The sequence below is a fragment of the Gorilla gorilla genome, chromosome 9 (assembly GCF_029281585.2).
Source record: "Gorilla gorilla gorilla isolate KB3781 chromosome 9, NHGRI_mGorGor1-v2.1_pri, whole genome shotgun sequence".
Taxonomy (NCBI): Eukaryota; Metazoa; Chordata; class Mammalia; order Primates; family Hominidae; genus Gorilla; species Gorilla gorilla.
This window is the reverse complement of record NC_073233.2, coordinates 121,677,660-121,697,882: the sequence shown is the minus strand read 5'-3', so window position 1 is coordinate 121,697,882 and position 20,223 is coordinate 121,677,660. Positions and strand designations below refer to the sequence as shown.

General features: G+C 42.1%; 2 protein-coding genes and 1 pseudogene across 2 annotated transcripts in view; 1 reads left to right on the top strand and 2 right to left on the bottom strand.

The window, feature by feature from the left end:
* Positions 1-224: 224 nt before the first annotated feature.
* CLDN25 (claudin 25) lies at positions 225-915 on the bottom strand. The gene is given in 2 exon segments (XM_004065250.1): positions 225-695; positions 697-915. Coding segments are annotated over 2 exon segments (690 nt in total).
* A 5,683-nt stretch (positions 916-6,598) lies between these two features.
* ZW10 (zw10 kinetochore protein) overlaps positions 6,599-20,223 on the top strand; it is a 40,900-nt gene continuing 27,275 nt past the window's right edge. The window contains exons 1-4 of the mRNA XM_004052154.5: positions 6,599-7,121; positions 11,729-11,863; positions 19,757-19,858; positions 20,078-20,155. Coding sequence (XP_004052202.4) covers positions 7,017-7,121; positions 11,729-11,863; positions 19,757-19,858; positions 20,078-20,155 — 420 coding nt within the window. The 5' untranslated portion in view covers positions 6,599-7,016. The remainder of the gene's footprint in view (positions 7,122-11,728; positions 11,864-19,756; positions 19,859-20,077; positions 20,156-20,223) is intronic.
* Positions 10,804-11,494, bottom strand: LOC109028696 (cytochrome c oxidase subunit 7A-related protein, mitochondrial-like; annotated as a pseudogene).

Below are 20,223 nucleotides of genomic sequence, written 5' to 3'. Positions count from 1 at the left end.
AAGCATTTTTATCTAAATAAAATCTCAAATCAGAAAAATACGTTTGTTAGACATTGTGCCCTGATTTTTTATTCTGAAATGAGGACTACCATATCATCAAGACAATCACATCCTTGATAAGTGGGACAGTGACCACCACCCCCAAAATAAAGCAAACAAACCTAGAGTGAGAAAGGAGTCTACAGACTTTCCTTTATTCCAGAGATCCTTGGCAGAAGCCAGTCCTAGATGACCAGGTTCCTAGGTCTTAGCATGAGGTGGAAGGAGCCATCTGACTCCTCCACTGGAGCACAGGATAGGGGGACTGTGGAACCAGCCATCAAAGGAAAAGGCACATCTTCTTTTCCCAGGCAGGCCGAGAAGATGAGGAGTAGCCCACCAAGAGCCAGGAAAATACCAGCAGCCCAGCCCAAGTAGAGGGCACCTCCAAACTCCCACCGAGGTATGATGTCAGGGATGCTGTCATCCCAGAAGTCTTGGATTGTGGCATGGGCCACCCAGGAGACTGGAAGGAGGGTAGTGGCTGAAGCGGATGCCTCCAAAGTCCCTCCCAGGAGACCAAGCCGCCTCTTGAATACCCATCTGATCCTGTGAAACTGGAAGCATTCAGACCCAAAGCTGGAGAGCAAAAGCCCCAATAGGCCCAGCCCATGGGAGGCTACCATGAGGATGCGGGCTACCTGGAGCTCCTGGGGGCAGAGACAAGAAGGATTCGAAGGCCTTGCACACAGTGGCGACTTCCTCTCGATCCACGCAGACCTCCCAAATCCCCATGATCCAGGTCTCCATCTCGTTCAGTTCCAGATTAAGAGTCTTCCACTGGGGCAGGATGGTGGTAACACAGGAGCAGACCCAGCCAAGGAGGGAGAGAAGTAGCCCCCCGAGCTGGACTTTTGCACGGAAACTCCAGGCCATAGTCACTCCCACCACAGATGCAGAAAGAAAAGGAGCACGAGTGGGTCAGTGACTGGTTAGCAGGGACTACTTTTCAGGAGGCTTGAGTGGAAGATCTTTCACATTGGGAGAGGGCTCTTGTTTCAGTGTTCTGAGCAGCAGCTGAGGCAGGTGCCAGGAATTGGCAATGTTTGGGTTTAGAGGGTGTGTCCAATATCGGATGTGGGTGTGAAATCTGGGGGAGGGTCCCATGACCGGCAAAAAAGCCATACAGGGAGCCAGCAATACATATTTGATGAATAAATTCATAAACTAAAATCACTCCTCAGCTCTGAGATCACAGGAATGGTTGATGTTCTGGAAATATACGTTGATATAATCTTTTTGAAGGGCAACATGACTTTATGTTTCATGCTTTTAAACATATGCATACTTTGACCCAGCACCTTATCTCCAGGAATCTACCTAATGTATCATGAATATGTACAAAGATTTATGAAAATGTCCATTGAAATATTGTTAAGAATTGTCAGTTTTTGTTAATACTTGGCAGCCATTTTAAAGTGATTTTGTAGAAAGAATTTTAATGATTTGAAAAATATTTTTGATATATTGTTAAGTGAGAAAAGCAAGTGACCAAACAGTACATAGAATATATAGAATGCAGCCGGGCACGGTGGCTCACGCCTGTAATCCCAGCACTTTGGGAGGCTGAGGTGGGTGGATTACTTGAGGCCAGGCGTTCGAGGCCAGCCTGGGCAACATGGCGAAACCTCACCTCTACTAAGAAAGTGAAAAAAATTAGCCGGGCATGGTGACATACGCCTGTAGTCCAAGCTGCTTAGGAGGCTGAGGCAGGAGAATCTCTTGAACCTGGGAGGCGGAGGTTGCAGTTAGCCGAGATCATGCCACTACACTCCAGCCTGGGTGACAGAGTGAGACCTCATCTCAGAAAAAAGAAAAAAGACAAAGAATATATAGAAATATTTGCGTGTGTGTGTATGTGTGTGTATATGTGTAGACCACAAAATGTTAACATGATTATTTTGGTGATAAAATTATGCATAGTTTTTATTTCCTTATTTGTGCTTACCTATGCATTTTACACATTTTATAAATTTATCACTTAATATTTTTATTACAAAAAGCCCACAAATATTAATTTTACAAAATAATTTTAAATTCCTCAATCCAAGGAACCTACCCAGACCCAGAATATCCCCAGAGGGAGGTGCTCCCTCCCCAGGCTCCCCTTGCTGCTGGGACAGCAGCTATAAATAGATGGTAATCATACCAGCTTCCATTCCTGTTTGTTGCTGCTGCCAAGTAGCAGGTTCTGACAGGAAAGGAAATAATTTGCATTTACTGAGTACGGCTAAATGCCAGACTTTTGGCTAGACACTTTATCCGTATTTAATTTTCACACTGCCACTGTGTGATACACGTTACGTAACTTGCCAAGGTCCCCCAGCTGGTAAACAACAGATCCAACATGAACCAGGCAGCTCAGACTCGGACATTTGATGTTCTTGTCCCCAGGCTGCAGCAGCTGCCCCTGCACACTGGTGACACAGCATGTGGGTGAGGCTTAGTCTTTATAGCGAGACAGAGAAGAAAACGGATTTATTCTGTTGGAGTCATGAATGTCTGACTCATGTGTTTCCCTATTCACAAATTAACCTGCTGTCCACACTGTGGTAGATATGAAGTGAAAGCAAAGGTGTTCCTGAAAGGAAGATGAAGGGGTGGCCTGCCCCTCCACACCTGTGGGTATTTCTAGTCGGGTGGGACAAGAGACTGAGAAAAGAAATAAGACACAGAGACAAAGTGTATAGAAACAACAGTGGGCCCAGGGGACCGACATTCAACATACCAAGGACCTGCACTGGCACCGGTCTCTGAGTTCCCTCAGTTTTTATTGATTATTATCTTCATTATTTCAGTAAAAAGGAATGTAGTAGGAGGGCAGGGTGATAGTAAGGAGAAAAACACGTAAGCAATAGAATCTACGTCATAATTAAGTTCAAGGGAAGGTACTATGACTGGACGTGCAGGTAAGCCAGATTTATGTTTCTCTCCACCCAAACATCTCAGTGGAGTAAAGAATAACAAGGCAGCATTGCTGCAAACATGTCTCGCCTCCCACCATAGGGTGGTTTTTCTCCTATCTCAGAATTGAACAAATGTACAATCGGGTTTTATACCGAGACATTCAGTTCCCAGGGGCAGGCAGGAGACAGTGGCCTTCCTCTATCTCAACTGCAAGAGGCTTTCCTCTTTTACTAATCCACCTCAGCACAGACCCTTTACGGGTGTCGGGCGGGGTGACGGTCAGATCCTTCTCATCCCACGAGGCCATATTTCAGACTATCACATGGGGAGAAACCTTGGACAATACCCCGCTTTCAAGGGCAGGGGTCCCTGCGGCTTTCCACAGTGCATTGTGCCCCTGGTTTATTGAGACTAGAGAATGGCGATGACTTTTACCAAGTATACTGCTTGTAAACATTTTGTTAACAAGGTACGTCCTGCACAGCCCTAGATCCCTTAAACCTTGATTTCACACAGCACATGTTTTTGTGAGCTCCAGATTGGATCAAAGTGGTTGGGTCAAAGTGGCTGGGGCAAAGCTACAAATTAACATCTCAGCAAAGCAATTATTTAAAGTAGAGGTCTTTTTCAAAATGGAGTCTCTTATGTCTTTCCTTTCTACATAGACACAGTAACAGTCTGATCTCTCTTTCTTTTGCCTACAGAAGAGACATCTCCTGAGAAAGGAGGATCTTGAGTTTATCTAACTGATGGCTCAACACCTAAGACATCTGGTATACCAGTGTTTATCCGTGGTGTGAGGGTTTGGAGGAAGGCACACAGAATCATCTGAAGTGCTCTTTTCTCTTTTATGTTTTATGATAGAAAACTTCAAACATATACAAAAGTAGAATGAATGGTATAAAGAAATCCCATATTGCATCATTTCACTTCAAAAATTATCCACTCATCCCAATCTTGCTTCATTTCTACCTGCACCCACCCCTTCCCTTTCATACTATTTTGAAGCAAATGGGTTGTTTTTTCAAATTTTAAGCGCCTTATGCTGCTTTTATAGCAACATGATGGCAAATACGGTGCAAACTTGGAAACGCTGTCTGATTGTACTGTCCTCTACCAGAAATATGCATTCGCTACTTTGCTTCTTGAATACAGGTCTGTCATGTGTATGTGAGCCATGACAGGCCAGGAGGAATCCGTTCAGACTTTGCTCCAGACTTCCTTGCCTTTTCCTGATGATTTATGAACATCTGTGAATTGGGAGACATATAAGCCATGATAAATGTGAACTATGAAGAAGGTGAGGTTAATAAGGGAATACAGAACACATGCATTTATTAATTTCTTTTTTTAAATTCAAGTGTTCATTCATTGCTGCATGCATTGACTGTGTGTAGCCATCACATTCCATGCTGCACGCTCTTTCTTCTCCTTTCTCAGCCTAACTCTGGCTCTTCCCTAACTTTTCCTTGGACCTTGAGGAGCAGTCTTCACCTTACCTAGTAGTCTCTCTGCTCAGGAAGAAGCAAGAACTTAGGCAGTTGTGTTTTGTGGGTCTGTACACACAGGTTTTCTGGAGGGAGGTCCCAGAACCTCAACCTCAAAGTAGCACTTCCTTTCATTCTCACTTCAGATTTCTCATTACCGTTGTCAAAAGACAAAATCACAACGAGTTTAGTTTAAAGATCTTAATTCACTTTATTTGTGATTCTAGAATCAGGCAACACTACATTCCATAAAGTAGAATCAGTGTCCTGATGAGCTGAACAGATGAGGTTGGTTTTATAGAAAGAAAAAGGCTGAAGAAAGGAGACACAAAGAACAAAAAGCAGATTGGCTGTTTCAAATTTAATTTCCTGGTAAGGTGGGAAATGAGAAACAGAACAATAGAAAAATAACTGATTGATTGGCATCAGTTTAGTTCAGGTACTTTTTTGTAAGAATTAAAACAGAGGGAACTTCGTTATCATGCAGACTGAAACTGGCAGGTTTGGGAATTTGGTGATTATCTCTCATTCTCCTGATTTCTCAGAAGGTCAGAGAGACAGCTTAGTTTTGGTTTGGTGAAGCAGAGCTTTAGCATGAGTGACTCCATTTTGGTTTGGTCTGTTGGGCTTAGTGCAGGAACTCAGTCCAAAGTAATGGCCTCCTGTAAATGTTAACATTGTGAAACCTTTCTAATTCAGTCAGAGACTGGGTGCTCCTCCTCCAATATTTCCTCTGCCATTTGCACCTTCCTCAGGGGCAGATTAAACTTCACAGCTCATTATTTGCACAAGCCCCTTCTAAGGCTGGCATCTAATTTTGTATTCATTATTTTATATTCTTTTCTTTAAAGAGTCCTTCCCCTCCCTGCAACTGTAAAAGATTTAGGTTCCACTAAATCTAGATCCATCCCTCATCTACCTACAAATTAGTAATTATTGTATTTTTCTGTGATTATATATTCACATGTTTTGGGTCCCCAGACCTAGCACAATGTCTGCTATGTGATAATTGCTTAATAAATATGCAGTACAAAGTTTCAGAATTTTCATCTGTCAGTCATTCTTTGTCATTGGGCATTTATTATTAGTTGCAGTTAGAATTCAAAGTTGACAGGTCTACCAAAAAGAAATTGATTTGGTTTTCCAAGGAAAGGAGTTTCTCAGGATGTTTTGGCTGTTTTCAGTGCTTCCTCTCTCAATCCCAGTTTTGTTTCCTTTGCTCATGGCACGTGAATTGGCCCTTGCTTCACTGGGATAAGCAGATTGTCTCGAAGACACTTAGAATTGTCAGGGATCTTAGGGTCAGTGCCTACTTGGGGTCCACCCTCACAATATATCTTTTTAAAAAACCAAAAACCTTTTAATCAAAACAGTACATTTGGCTCTTGGTATCCACGGATCCAACCAACCACAGATCAAAAATATTCTGGAAAAAACTAATAAAAAATAACAATACAACAACAAAAATAATGCAAATCAAAATACAATATAACGACTCTATAGCATTTAGATTGATTTGTATTAGGTCTTATAAGTAATCAAGAGATGATTTAAAGTGTATGGGGAGGATGTGTGCTGGTTACTTGTAAACATTACATCATTTTATGTAAGACACTTGAGCATCCACGGATTTTCCTACTGGGGCAGGGGAGGTTTGTGGAACCAATCCCCCCATACCAAGGGAGGACTGTGTATGTTTACTGCAGAAAAATAGAGAAAGCAAGGGCAGAGAAGAGAATAAATACCATAAATCCACCACCCATAGGATAATTTGATGTCTGTCCTTTACATACATACTTACATACTTTTTGTTTTCTGACCAATGGTTATACACTTAAGTTTTTAAAAAGGAATCATAGTATACATAGAATATTGTGAACATCTTTCTGTATGCAATGCATTAAAATAATGAAACCATTTTTAAAAGCTTTTGACATTTATATATTTATAATCTGACAGAAAGTACTAAGTATCTTGTTCACACAGGACTAATATTATGTATATCTAAGTAATATAAATATGTAATGTAGGTAATGTAAATGTGTAATGTATCACGTAGATGTAATATATGTATATAGATGCAATTATAAGCAACCTTTTATTTATAATGAGGTGACGCCACTTCTTTACACAACTCCAGAGGGCGCCATTCAGATTCTGGTGCCACAGTGGCCCAATAAAAGTTGAGGAAAAAAGATCGAGATGGGCTCGTTGGCTCTTTCAGTTACATAATTTTACAAGTAAGCCTTTTGAAGTTTAGAAAGCTTCAGTTAGACCTGGTTATTAAAAACGTTTAATTTCCTCCAGTGAAAAACGGGCGGGAAGCAACGAACTTTGAAAACAACTAAGGAAGAAAACGCGTCTGCTTACAGTTTGCCAACTACGGGACACCGTGGAAATCCCATCCCGGGATTGGCGCGGTGCCTGCTGGGAGTTGTAGTGCGCCCGTCGCCTTCCGGGCGGCGGTCTGAGGCCCGCGAGACTTCGTTTCCCGGCAGGCCTCGCGTCAATTCGGCCGGCGGGACGGGAGCTGCGGCGCTGGCTACGAGAGTGACCCAGTCAGCGTTGGTTCCCTTCTTGGCCATGGCCTCGTTCGTGACAGAAGTTTTGGCACACTCCGGGAGGCTGGAAAAGGAGGATCTGGGGACCCGGATCAGCCGCCTGACCCGGCGGGTGGAGGAGATCAAGGTGAGAGCGGGGCAGCTGTCTGCTGACTGGAAGGGGACTCCGGGTCCTTGTGTGAAGGGACTGGAGAGAGGAGTCAGGGGCTAAGGGCAGACAAGAGTGGGGACCAGCAGAGTGGGGCCTGTTGGGGAGATCTAGTTGTGGGGGCTGAATGAGGAGTGGAGGGGCCCAGAGTGTGTGGATTGAGGAGGGATCTTGGAGGGGAGCCTACACAGGGGTTGGGAACTGAGGAGGCGAGGAGGCCTGGGACTGTGGGGACGAACAGGCGGTGGCTGGAGAGCACTGGGGAGTGGAGTTATGTTGGGGAGGGGTGTGCCGCCGGAAGAGGGAGACTGAAGGACCAGCAGAGCGGGAGGAACAACTGGAAGCTCCGAGGAAGGTAGGGAGGGAGCGCAGGAGAGGAATAGAAAAGACAGGATCCCCCTTCCCCTTCTTCCATTGATGAGTGTTTATTTCCTCCACCCACTCCTTGATTTGTTGATGAATAAAATAGCCTGGAGGATTGCACCTTTCTCCTCCCCGACATTAAAAAAAAAACAAACCCAAACCCTCAGTATGTTTTGATTTTTATGTATCTATCTATCTTTCTTTTGAGATGGAGTCTTGCTCTGTCGCCCAGGCTGGAGTGATCTCGGCTCACCGCGACCTCTGCCTCCCGGGTTCAAGCGATTCTCCTGCCTCAGCCTCCCGAGTAGCTGGGATTACAGGCGCGCGCCACCACGCCTGGCTAATTTTTTTTTTTTTTGTATTTCTAGTACAGACGGAGTTTCACCATGTTGGCCAGACTGGTCTCGAACTCTTGACCTCAGGTGATCCACCCGCCTCAGCCTCCCAAAGTGCTGGGATTACAGGTGTAAGCCACCGTCTCCGGCCTCTTAATGTGGTTTTAAAACTTCATCTACAAGCACATGAAGCTGTGCTGAGTGTCACTGGTACCTACGTAAACGTTGCTGCCTTGAGGTTGATACAAAAACTGGAAGCACGTAGCCACACACAGTTTTGCTTTGTACTGATATTGTTACCTTGCCAGTATTTGTCCACATCTTCAGTTGCTTTCATTTAAAATTTTGTGTATCTGAGTCAAGTAGGGTTTCGAGGGGGCAAGTTTGCCACACACCATAAGGGCACGGGTATAACTCTTCCTTCCTAACAGCTCTTGATTTTACAAAAGTAGTTTCCTGAATTTTAAGTAGTCATATCCCTGACATCTCTTCTTTAATATGGCTTTCGGATTTTTCACCACTGTTTAATGTGATGGAAAGAGGACAGGTTTTTAAGTTACTCTAGCATGGCAAGCTACCCTAGCTCCTGCGTGTTCTGGACCCAACATGCCTTTCTTTCCTTTCACTAGTTTCCTTTACCAACTTGAAACTTCAGCCAATTGAGAATTACTTTCTCTGCTCTCCCTCCTTTTTTTAATCCCATATTTTGCTTATGTTGCCATTTTTCCATCTTTACCTGTAGTATTTCTACCCGTTTTTCAAGTTCCATTTCAAATGTCTCCTGCATAAAAAAAAAATCTTTATCTTCCCTCAGGGAGAGGGGATCTCTTTCTCATTTGTGCTCCTGGAAGGCTTTGTAACTTTGTTGCTGTATTACATTTCAGTCCTGTATTCTTGTTGCTCAAGTATATAGTATCTTTACTACCTAGGAATTTGAGGGCAAGCATAATTTGTTCTTTTTTTAAATTCATGTATTTATTCCTCTGTCAAAATAATAATTTAACAAAATTAGCCAGGCGTGGTGGTGTGCGCCTGTAATCCCCAGCTACTCTGGAGGCTGAGGCAGGAGGATCGTTTGAACCTGGGAGGTTGAGGTTGCAGTGAGCCGAGATTGTGCCACTGCGTTCCAGCCCGAGGGACGGAGTGAGACTCCCATCTCAAAAAGAAAAAAAAAATCAATTTAAAGCCATCACATTTTTAAAAGATAAAGGAGAATTTGTGGCACAGCTGCATTAACAAAATAAGACACCAGTCTAAAGTGCAACACTAAACAGGTGTTCTCTCTTCCCATGGTGGAATACATACACACAATTACACATAAGATTTCACTGAAGATATGGAATGAGGCAAATAGCCCTTTGAAATGAACCACCCAAGGAATAGAGACAGGCTAAAAATAATTTCTTTTAAGATTTTACTGTAAGATGGACCCCCTGCCCCCACTCCAGCCCAGGTAAGTATTAACTCAAACCCCTCATTTTATGTGCATGGCCTTGGCTTCTGTCTTCTTTCCTCAGCCACATCCAAATCCAGAAAGGCTTCTGTACCCTATGCTCAAAAACGCAACCTCGGCCAGGTGCGGTGGCTCGTGCCTGTAATCCCAGCACTTTTGGAGGCCAAGGCAGGTAGATAACCTGAGGTCAGGAGCTCCAGATCAGCCTGGCCAACATGGTGAAACTTCTTCTCCACTAAAAATACACAAATTAGCCGGGTGTGGTGGTGGGCGCCTGTAATCCCAGCTACTCTGGAGGCTGAGGCAGAAGAATCGCTTGAACCCGGGAAGTGGAGGTTGCAGTGAGGTGAGATTGCTCCACCACTGCACTCCAGCCTGGGCGACGGAGTGAGACTCTGTCTCAAAAAAAAAAAAAAAAAAAAAAAAAAATAGCTTCCTCAAGTCCCCGACTTGAGGATGTACAGACTGACGTTAATAAGCCTGTGTGCAACGTGCAACCTTCATCTAGAACCTGCAGGGAAATCAGGAGCACAAACACAGAGTGCAGCATCATTTCTTTTCTTTTTTTTTTTTTCTTTTTTGAGGTAGAGTCTCTCTCACTCTGTCGCCCAGGCTGGAATGCAGTGGCGAGTTATTGGCTCACTGCAATCTCTGCCTTCTAGGTTCAAGTGATTCTCCTGCCTCAGCCTCCCAAGTCGCTGGGACTACAGGCACCCACCACCACGCCTGGCTAATTTTTTTGTACTTTAGTAGAGATGGGTTTTCACCATGTTGGCCAGGCTATTCTTGAACTCCTGACCTCAAGTGATCCACCTGCCTTGGCTTCCCAAAGTGCTGGGATTACAGGTGTGAGCCACAATGCCGGGATGCATCATTTCTTTAAACAATGGCTTTAACTGTTGAATGAGCTCTGACAAGCCATATGCATCTCATAAGCAAGCCAAAATACTGTCTTCATATCTGTTTTTCTTGCAAACATGTATCATCCAAGTAAAAAAAAAAAAAAAAAAATTAGGCTGGGCACTATGGCTCACACCTATAATCCCAGCACTTTTGGAGGCCGAGGTGGGTGGATCACCTGAGGTCAGGAGTTCGAGACCAGCCTGGCCAACATGGTGAAACCCTGTCTCTACTAAAAATACAAAAATTAGCTGGGCATGGTGGCGCATGCCTGTAGTCCCAGCTACTTGGGAGGCTGAGGCAGGAGAATCGCTTGTACCCAGGAGGTGGAGGTTGCAGTGAGCCAAGATTCCACCACCGCATTCCAGCCTGGATGACAGAGCGAGACTCCATCTCAAAAAAAAAAAAAAAAAGAAAAGAAATTTAACAGAAACAATGAAAAAGAAAATTCAAAAGGTTTGTGCCAAAAAGCAAACCAGTCCTCATTTGTTTTGGTGCTAACTCATTTGTTTTGGGGCTGTGAAGCCATGTAGAGGGTGATCAGGCAGTATCCCACCCACAGTCAGCACCATGGTGGTCCAGTATAGCATTTGGTCAGGGAAGCCTCATATCAGGTGGATGGGCACATCATCAGCTTTCTGGAGAAACTTCTGCAGCTCTGGAACTTTGTTTTTCCTAGCAAAATTATATGCAGTGGAATCAGAGGTCAGCTTAGTTGGTATGGCAAATATGATAGGTGGTGCTTCTGTGGAAACCACAGGCATTAATCCCTATGGGCTATAGGCATCTGAAGTCCATGCTCCCACCAACTTGAACGTGAAGCCACTAAATTTGTAGTACCTGATGCCTGGAGTCCGGCTTCCCGCATCTACTACTGCCTGCACGACCACACCAGAGAAGGACCCATAATTTATTCTTGTATCTTTCAAGGTATTAAATAATTCAATACACAGTGTTCAGTACTTTGTTTAAGTTAGTTTGTATTAAAGGAGATGATGAAAGTCAAATCAATGTAGGGTTTTAAGATCAGGCCATAAAATATTATAGGCAAGAAAATAGAAATTGATTGAGATATACAGATTATGGATTTAATTTATCCATTTATTTTCTATTAGATTTATGATTAAAATTGGTGACCACAGTCTGATATAGTTCAATATGAGAACTTCTGGCTCCACCTTTTCTGTTTTCCAGCATTTGTACAAGTCTTGGGTGCCGTTGGAGTTTGGTGATCATTGTCTTTTTTTTTTTTTTAATTTTTTAATCGACCAGTAATAGTTGTATATACTCTTGGAGTACATAGTGATGTTTGATATTGTTGTCTTCTTTCACCCTAATAATGTTATGAGACCCCTCATGGTGGGAGAAATGTGTTTTTGAAAGAAACTCATTGGCTTGGAGGGAAAGTGAATGGGTATAGGCAATTGGCAAGAAGGTTCTAACATGGAAAATGCCTTGTGGAAGATGAATATATTCTTATTAGAGTTCTCTACTCATTTCACTGTCTTTTATTATAATTCTGTTTTATATTTTAGGGTGAGGTGTGCAATATGATTAGCAAGAAGTACAGTGAATTCCTGCCTAGCATGCAGAGCGCGCAGGGCCTGATTACCCAGGTGGATAAGCTATCTGAAGACATTGACCTGCTGAAATCCAGGATAGAGAGTGAGGTAAGGATAATTTGTTACATTGGGTAGGTTTGTAGGGAGGTGGTTCAGCTTCCTGATTGCTAAGACAGCTTAATTGTGTACAACTTTTTAAACCCTCACTTTTCTGATTGGTAAATGGAGATTGAACTAAATGATTGTAGGGTGACTTCAATTCTGAAATAGAAGTATTTCCAAAAGTGCAATTTAAATAACTTATTTTTTATGGAAGAAAATTTGACCAGGCCCGGTGCATCACGCCTGTAATCCCAGCACTTTGTGGTGGCCAAAGTGAGTGGATCAATCTGTTACTTTGCACCTCTGGCACAGTTCAAAAAATATCCCCAGAGTGCATTTGTAATTAGTTGATTGATTAGGGAGTCAATATCAATAGTGCAACATTAGACTGTGCTATTAGAAATGAAGTGTCTGGAACAAGACAGTAATTGGCTCTCTGTACCTTTTACTGGCCACACCCTGGCTGTTGAAATTTATTTAGTTTTGGTTGTTGTTATTTTGAAAGATGGCTGGTCTGGATGAGAAGGTTTAGCCCTGAACACTGTACCATTTGAAGAACTGTGAAATAAACTGAGGATGTTTAGCCTTGGGAAGAAACATTTTCAATATTTGAAGCTCTGTCATATGGGAGAAATATTCAAATTTATGGTTCATAATAGAGAATTTTTTCAATAGGTGTATGTTAGAAGTTTATTCAGGCATTTGGTATATTTATTCTGCACTTAAAAGGTGCCAGGCAGTGTGATAGTTGCTGAATAAGAATGTTTTTTATTTCAAGGTGTGAATCTCGTGCCTGGTAATAGTGTGACACAGCAATAAATAGGAGTAATACAGTTAGAGAGAGGAGATATAGCTAAGGATGGCTTCCTATAGGAAACGGCATCCAAACCAAGATGGGAAGTGATAGGCAACAGGGGAAGGAAGAGTGTTGTAAGTAGCCATAAGTTTTAGGTAGGCAGAGGCATGGAGGTAATAAAGAGATGTCACATTCCATAAGACAGATGTGGGATTTTGGTGGGAAGGGACATAAGATGAAATTAGAAAGGTAAGCAAGGGCCTTGCATCTCAGGTTAGTAGTAACATGATAAAGAGTGTGGACGTTATCTTGATGGCACTGTGGAACCCATAGAGGTTTTTAAGCAAGAGAGTGACATCAGATTTGAATTTCAGGAATCCTATTCTGCTTGCAGTTTGAAGAAAGAACTTGAGGGAAATGAGTCCAGGATATGAGAAGGCAGTTAAAATGTTCAGAGGCAGTTAAAATAATCGAGGAAAAAAAAGGGTGGTGACTTTCTCTAAAGTCAGTGGCAGTGGGAATGGAGAAAAATTGATGGATCCTAGTGACATTTCAGAGAGGATATTTGGGACTTGTTGATGTGGGGAGTGAAGAATGTAGGAGTCAGGGATAACTGGGGAACTAGCTCATGGTTTCATTCCATTCACTGACAGAGAATCTAGAGAAAGCAGGTTTTTGTGAGAGATATGAGGAATTTAAATTTAAGGTGCCTATGGGGTATCAAATGGAGTTTCACAGGCAATTGGATTATATTAAGGTGAAGGCTAGACTGTTGTAAAAATAAATAAATAAAAAGAGATACCTTGAAATGCAGTGGCTCAAACAAGATCCTTTTTTTTTTTTTTTTTTTAATCATCATAGTTTGGTAAGCAGGCTGATTCCACAATCTAAGGCCCAGCTATTCTAGTATAGTCTGTGTCAAGAACTGAAGGGGATCTAGGATTTTAACTTGCTTGAAAGTCGGTAAGTTAGCCTGCTAAAGTTTCATGGATTCTTTAAAAAAATTTTTTTTTGAGACAGATTCTTACTCTGTTGCCCAGGCTGAAGTGTGTGGTGTGATCTAGGCTCACCACAACCTCTGCCTCCTGGGTTCAAGCAATTCTCCTGCCTCAGCCTCCCAAGTAGCTGGGATTACAGGCATGTACCACCATGCCTGGCTAATTTTTGTATTTTTAGTAGAGACAGGGTTTCACCATGTTGGCCAGGCTAGTCTCAAACTCCTGGCCTCAAGTGATCCACCCACCTCTGCCTCCCAAAGTGCTGGGATTACGGGCGTGAGCCACTATACCCGGCCTCATGGATTTTTTTTTTTTTTTTAATTTTTAAAAATTAAATTTTTTTTTTTTTTTTAAGATGGAGTCTCGCTCTGTCACCCAGGCTGAAGTACAATGGCACGATCTCGGCTCACTGCAAGCTCTGCCTCCCGGGTTCAGGCCATTCTCCTGCCTCAGCCTCCCGAGTAGCTGGGACTACAGGCGCCCGCCACCATGCCTGGCTAATTTTTTAAAATATTTTTTAGTAGAGACGGGGTTTCACCATGTTAGCCAGGATGGTCTTGATCTCCTGACCTCGTGATCCACCCTCCTCGGCCTCCCAAAGTGCTGGGATTAAAGGCGTGAGCCACTGCGCCCAGCCTAAAAATTCTTATTTTTTATTTTTTTGAGACAGTTTCACTCCGTTGCCTAGGCTGGAGTGGGGTGGCACAGTCAAGGCTCACTGCAGCCTCAACCTCCTGAGCTCATTTGATTCTCTCACCTCACCCTCCTGGGTAGCTGGGACTACAGGTATAAGCCACCATGCCCAGCTAAATTTTTTGGTAGGGACAGGGTCTCACGATGTTGCCCAGGCTGGTCTCGAACTTCTGGGTTTAAGTGATTCTTCTTCCTCAGCCTCCCAAAGTGCTGGGATTACAGGCTTGAGTCACCGTGCCTGGAAAGTTTCATGGATTTGTAGAAGACGTGAGTCTCCTTGGTGAGAGATGAAGGACAGTTTATTACTTACAGCAGTAGCCAGAGTATCAGCATTTTTGCATCAGTTGCCCAGTCCTGCTCCCTGTAGGACATTGTGCAGTAGATTGCTTTATATTAATAGAAAAGGACTCCTGACTTTAAGGAACCCGAATCTTTTTAATGGATAGCAAGCATACCTCCCTTTTGCTTTGGAGGGAGACACAATCTCTGTCTTCCAAGGCTGTTTACTATATAGACATTCTTGAAAAGATAGCCCAGAACTAAAGACAGTAATTGCCTTACTTGTAAGATAGTGCAGAAATGTGAGAGACGTCTAGAGAATTGTCTTCCAAAAGTCTGTAGAGCAGCAGCTTTGGCAGTACCTGATAGCTTATTAGAAATGCAGGATCTCAGGCCACAATCCAGACCCAGTGAATCAGAATCTGCATTTTACTGAGAGTCACTGAGTGATATGTATATGCATTACAGGTTGAGAAGTATTGCTCTTAGGGTTTTGTCATTATTTATGTGATTCAATCTGGTCTCTTTTGGTATCCAGGTTATAGCTGGAGATAAAGGGAAAAGAGAGGGCATGTAGGGGGCACGTCTATTTTCTTAAGACTCCGAGTTGGAAGTGGTACACATTACTTCTGTTTACATTCCATTGGTAGGATCTTAGACATGGTCTCACCCAACTGTGAAGGAGGCTAAAATATATAATCTAGTTGGGTGCTATTAATATGGAAAAAAGGAGAATGGATTTTAGTGGACAGTTTCCACATCATCTTACCCATATACATGTTTGGACATGAGGAAAATAATGTGGACTCGAGATAGCAGCACTTAGTAATTGAAGCCATGGGAATGGACAAGATTGCCCAGAAAGAGTATATAAAGCAGGGTTTCTCACCCTTGTCACTATTGATGTTTTGGGCTGGATAATTCTTTGTTGTAGAGGTCTGTCCTGTACATCGTATTGTGTTAGCAGTATCCCTGGCCTCTGTTCACTAGATGTGAATAGAACTCTCTCATGGTGCAAACCAGTGACAGCCAATGTCTTCAGACATTGCCAGATGTCCCTGGTTGAGGTTGGGGCTAAATCACTTCCTGTTAAAAACCACTGGTTTGGAGTAAGACAATCAGGAAGAAAGGAGTATCAATATATACGGAGTGGTCAGAAAATGAAGCTCCCAAACGAGTGAAAAAGGAAGGGCTAGAGAACTAAGAGGAGAATCAGTAGAGAATAGTTTCATGGAACTAAGGGAAAAGAATGTTTCAGAAGGAAGGAAAGTTAACACAGTACTGTTAAATACATTTCAGTCGACCACAGACCACATATACAAGTGTGGTCCTGTGAGATTATAGTAGAGCTGAAAAGTTCCTATCACCTATTGGTAATCTTGACTTCGTAGGGCTAGGCTAATGTGTGTGTTTGTGTCTTAGTTTTTAACAGGAAAGTTTACAAAGTTAAAACAAAAAATTTAAAAGTAGAAAAAAGCTTATAGAAGATGAATTTAAATAAAATATTTTTACTACAAACCACTGCTCAAGGAAATAATAGAGGACACAAACAAATGGAAAAACATTCCATTCTCATGGATAGGAAGAATCAGTATCATGAAAATGGCCATAAGCAATTTATAGATTCAGTGCTGTCCCATCAAACTACCATTGACATTCCTCACAGAATTAGAAAAAACTGTCTTAATTTCATATGGAATCAAAGAAGACCCATATAGCCAAGACAATCCTAAACAAAAAGAACAAAGCTGGGGGCATCACACTACCTGACTTCAAACTACACTACAAGCCTGCAGTAACCAAAATAGCATGGTACTGGTACCAAAACAGACATATAGACCAATGGAGCAGAACAGAAGCCTCAGAAATAACACCACATGTCTACAACCATCTGATCTTTGACAAACCTGACAAAAACAAGCAATGGGGAAAGGATCTGCTATTCAGTAAAATGGTGCTGAGAAAACTGGTTAGCCATATGCAGAAAACTGAAACTGGACCCCTTCCTTACACCTTACACAAAAATTAACTCAAGATGGATTAAGGACTTAAATGTAAAATCCAAAACCATAAAAACCCTAGAAGAAAACCTGGGCAATTCCATTCAGGACATAGGCATGGGCAAGGACTTCCTGACAAAAATGCCAAAAGCAACTGCAATAAAAGCCAAAATTGACAAATGGGATCTAATTCAACTAAAAAGCTTCTGCATAGTAAAAGAAACCATCATCAGAGTGAACAGGCAATCTACAGAATGGGAGAAAATTTTTGCAATCTACCCATGTGACAAAGGTCTAATATCCAGAATTTACAAGGAACTTAAACATATTTATAAGAAAAAAGCAACCCCATCAAAAAGTGGGCAAAGGATATTAACAGACACTTCTCAAAAGAAGACATTTATGCAGCCAACAAACATATGAAAAAAGCTTATCGTTACTGGTCATGGAGAACTGCAAATCAAAACCACAATGAGATACCATCTTACACCAGTTAGAATGGTGATCATTAAAAAGTCAGGAAACAATAGATGCTAGAGAGGATGTGGAGAAATAGGAACACTTTTGCACTGTTGGTGGGAGTGTAAATTAGTTCAACCATTGTGGAGGACAGTGTGGTGATTCCTCAAGGATCTAGAACCAGAAATACCATTTGACCCAGCAGTCCCATTACTGGGTATATACCCAAGGGAATATAAATGATTCTACTATAAAGACACATGCACACATATGTTTATTGCAGCACTGTTTACAATAGCAAAGACATGGAACCAACCGAAATGCCCATCAATGACAGACTGGATAAAGAAAATGTGGTACATATACACCATGGAATACTATGCATCCATAAAAAGGAATGAGAGCATGTCCTTTGTAGGGATATGGATGAAGCTGGAAGCCATCATCCTCAGCAAACTAACACAGGAGTAGAAAACTAAACACCACATGTTCTCAGTCATAAGTGGGAGTTGAACAATGAGAACGCATGGACACAAAGAGGGGAACAACACACACCAGGGCCTGTTGGGGGACGAGGGGTGAGGGGAGGGAACTTAAGAGGACGGGTTAATAGGTGCAGCAAACCACCATGGCACATGTATACCTGTGTAACAAACTGCATGTTCTGCACATGTATCCCATTTTTTTTAGAAGAAATAAAAACACACACAAAATACTTTTCTACAGCGTATAGTGTGTTTGCGTTTTAAGCTGTGTTATTACAAGAGTTAAAAAGTTTAGCTGGGTGCGGTGGCTTACACCTGTAATCCCAGCACTTTGGGAGGCTGAGGCAGGCAGATCACTTGAGGTCAGGAGTTCGAGACCAGCCTGGCCAACATGATAAAACCCCATCTCTACTGAAAATACAAAAATTAGCTGGGCATGGTAGTGGGTGCCTGTAATCCCAGCTACCTGGGTGGCTGAGGCAGGAGAATTGCTTGAACCTGGGAGGTGGAGGTTACAGTGAGCCGAGATTGTGCCACTGCACTCCAGCTGGGTGACAGAGTGAGACTCCTCAAAAAAAAAAATGTTAATAAGTTTATAAAGTAAAAATGTTACAGTAAGCTAATGTTAATTTATTATGAAGAAAAAAAATTTTTAAAAATAAATTTAGTGTTACCTAAATGTATAGTGTTTATAAAGTCTGCCGTAGAGTACACTAATGTCCTAGGCCTTCACATTCACTCACCACTCACCCACTGACTCACCCAGAGCAACTTCTAGTCCTGCAACCTCCATTCATGGTAAGTGCCCTATACAGGTATACCATTTTTATGCTGTATTTTTACTGTATGTTTTCTGTGTTTAGATACACAAATATTTACCATTGTGTAAATGGTACAGTAACATGCTGTATGGGTTTATAGCCTAAGAGCAATAGTTTTATATAGCCTAGGTACGTAGTAGGACATACCATTTGGGTTCCTGTAAGTACACTCTGTGATGTTTGCATGACATCAAAATCACCTAACTGCATTTCTCAGAATGCGTCCCCATTGTTAGTGACACACGACTGTACTAGTAATATTTGCTTTGGATTTAGCAACAAGGAGTTTAGTGTTTTTGTTTGTTTGTTTGTTTGTTTTTTGGCAAGAACAGTTAGGAACCAGATCACAGTGAGGTGTAGAGTGAATGAGAGTTGAGAATGTAAAGACAATGAATATAGATCACTATTTCAGGAAGCTGTTTGTGAGAGGGAGGAGAAAAATAAAGCAGTTACTGATCAATAGGGTGGTTGGTAAGGGGGAGGGAATTTTTTCTGAAAGATGGGAGAAATTTTAACATACTTAAATTTGATGGGATAAGCCATGCAGTTATAGGCATTCAGTCAATATATATTTCACGAATGAATGAAGATAAATTAGGGAGAGGTTAATTGGAGATTTTAGGAGAGAGGGAATAATTGATCATGTAAAGTCATTGATAAGGTGGGACAGAATGAGGGGTAGATTCTGCCTCAATATTAAAGCTTTCTGACAAGGTGCTGTGGCTCATGCCTACAATCTCAGCACTTTGGGAGGCCAAGGTGGGCAGATCACTTGAGTCCAGGAGTTCAAGACCAGCGTGGACAACATGGCAGAACTCCATCTCTATCAAAAAATACAAAAATTAGACAGGCGTGGTGGTGCGTGCCTGTAGTTCTGGCTACTCGGCAGGGCTAAGGTGGGAGGATTGCTTGATTCTAGGGAAGTTGAGGCTGCAGTGAGCTGAGATTGCACCACTGCGCTTCAGCCTGGGCAACAGAGTGAGACCGTTTCAATTAAAAAAAAGAAATTCCTAATAGAGGTGTCTGACTCTAGAATGAGTTATCACTTGGCAGTGGGGATACTTTTCTAGTAATTCAGGTGGGTGAGCTCTCTGATGAAAGATACCTGCTTAAATTAAGAATAGATGGTGACACGAGGATATTATGTTGAGAGGAATGGGTATTCTTGCAATAGGATAAGGGTTTGGACTAGTTGGACCTCTAAGGTATCTTCCTACTACATTCTGTGATTTTTATTCCAGTCTTAACTAGCATTTAAATTTCAACATAAATTATGTTGACCTAGTAAAGCTTATTGATTTGCTTTAAATTTTTTATTTCTTAGGTATGGTATAGCTTAAAAGTACTTGTTTTTGATGTGTGAATTAGGTCCGCCGTGATCTTCACGTATCAACCGGTGAATTTACAGACTTAAAGCAGCAGTTGGAAAGAGACTCAGTTGTCCTAAGTTTGCTTCAACAGTTGCAGGAGGTCAGTAAACTCAACTTGAACCTTAGTGTTTTGGTGGTGGGAAGGTCTCATTAGTCAATGGCTATCTCCTGACTATAATGGGTTTTTTTGTCTTCATATTTTCTTTTCTTTTTTTTTTTTTTAGAGAGGGGGAGGGGGAGGGAAAGTGGGAGCATTTCTTAATATTTAAAAGCAAACAGACTTGAAATAATAGGATGTATAAAATATTATACTTTTCAGTTTTCCACTGCTATTGAAGAATATAATTGTGCATTAACAGAGAAGAAGTATGTCACTGGTGCTCAGCGTCTGGAAGAGGTACTAAATGCTCTCCCCAAAGCATGAGCAATAAGTGCTCTTCTTGTTTTCAGTAAATTTTGTATTTT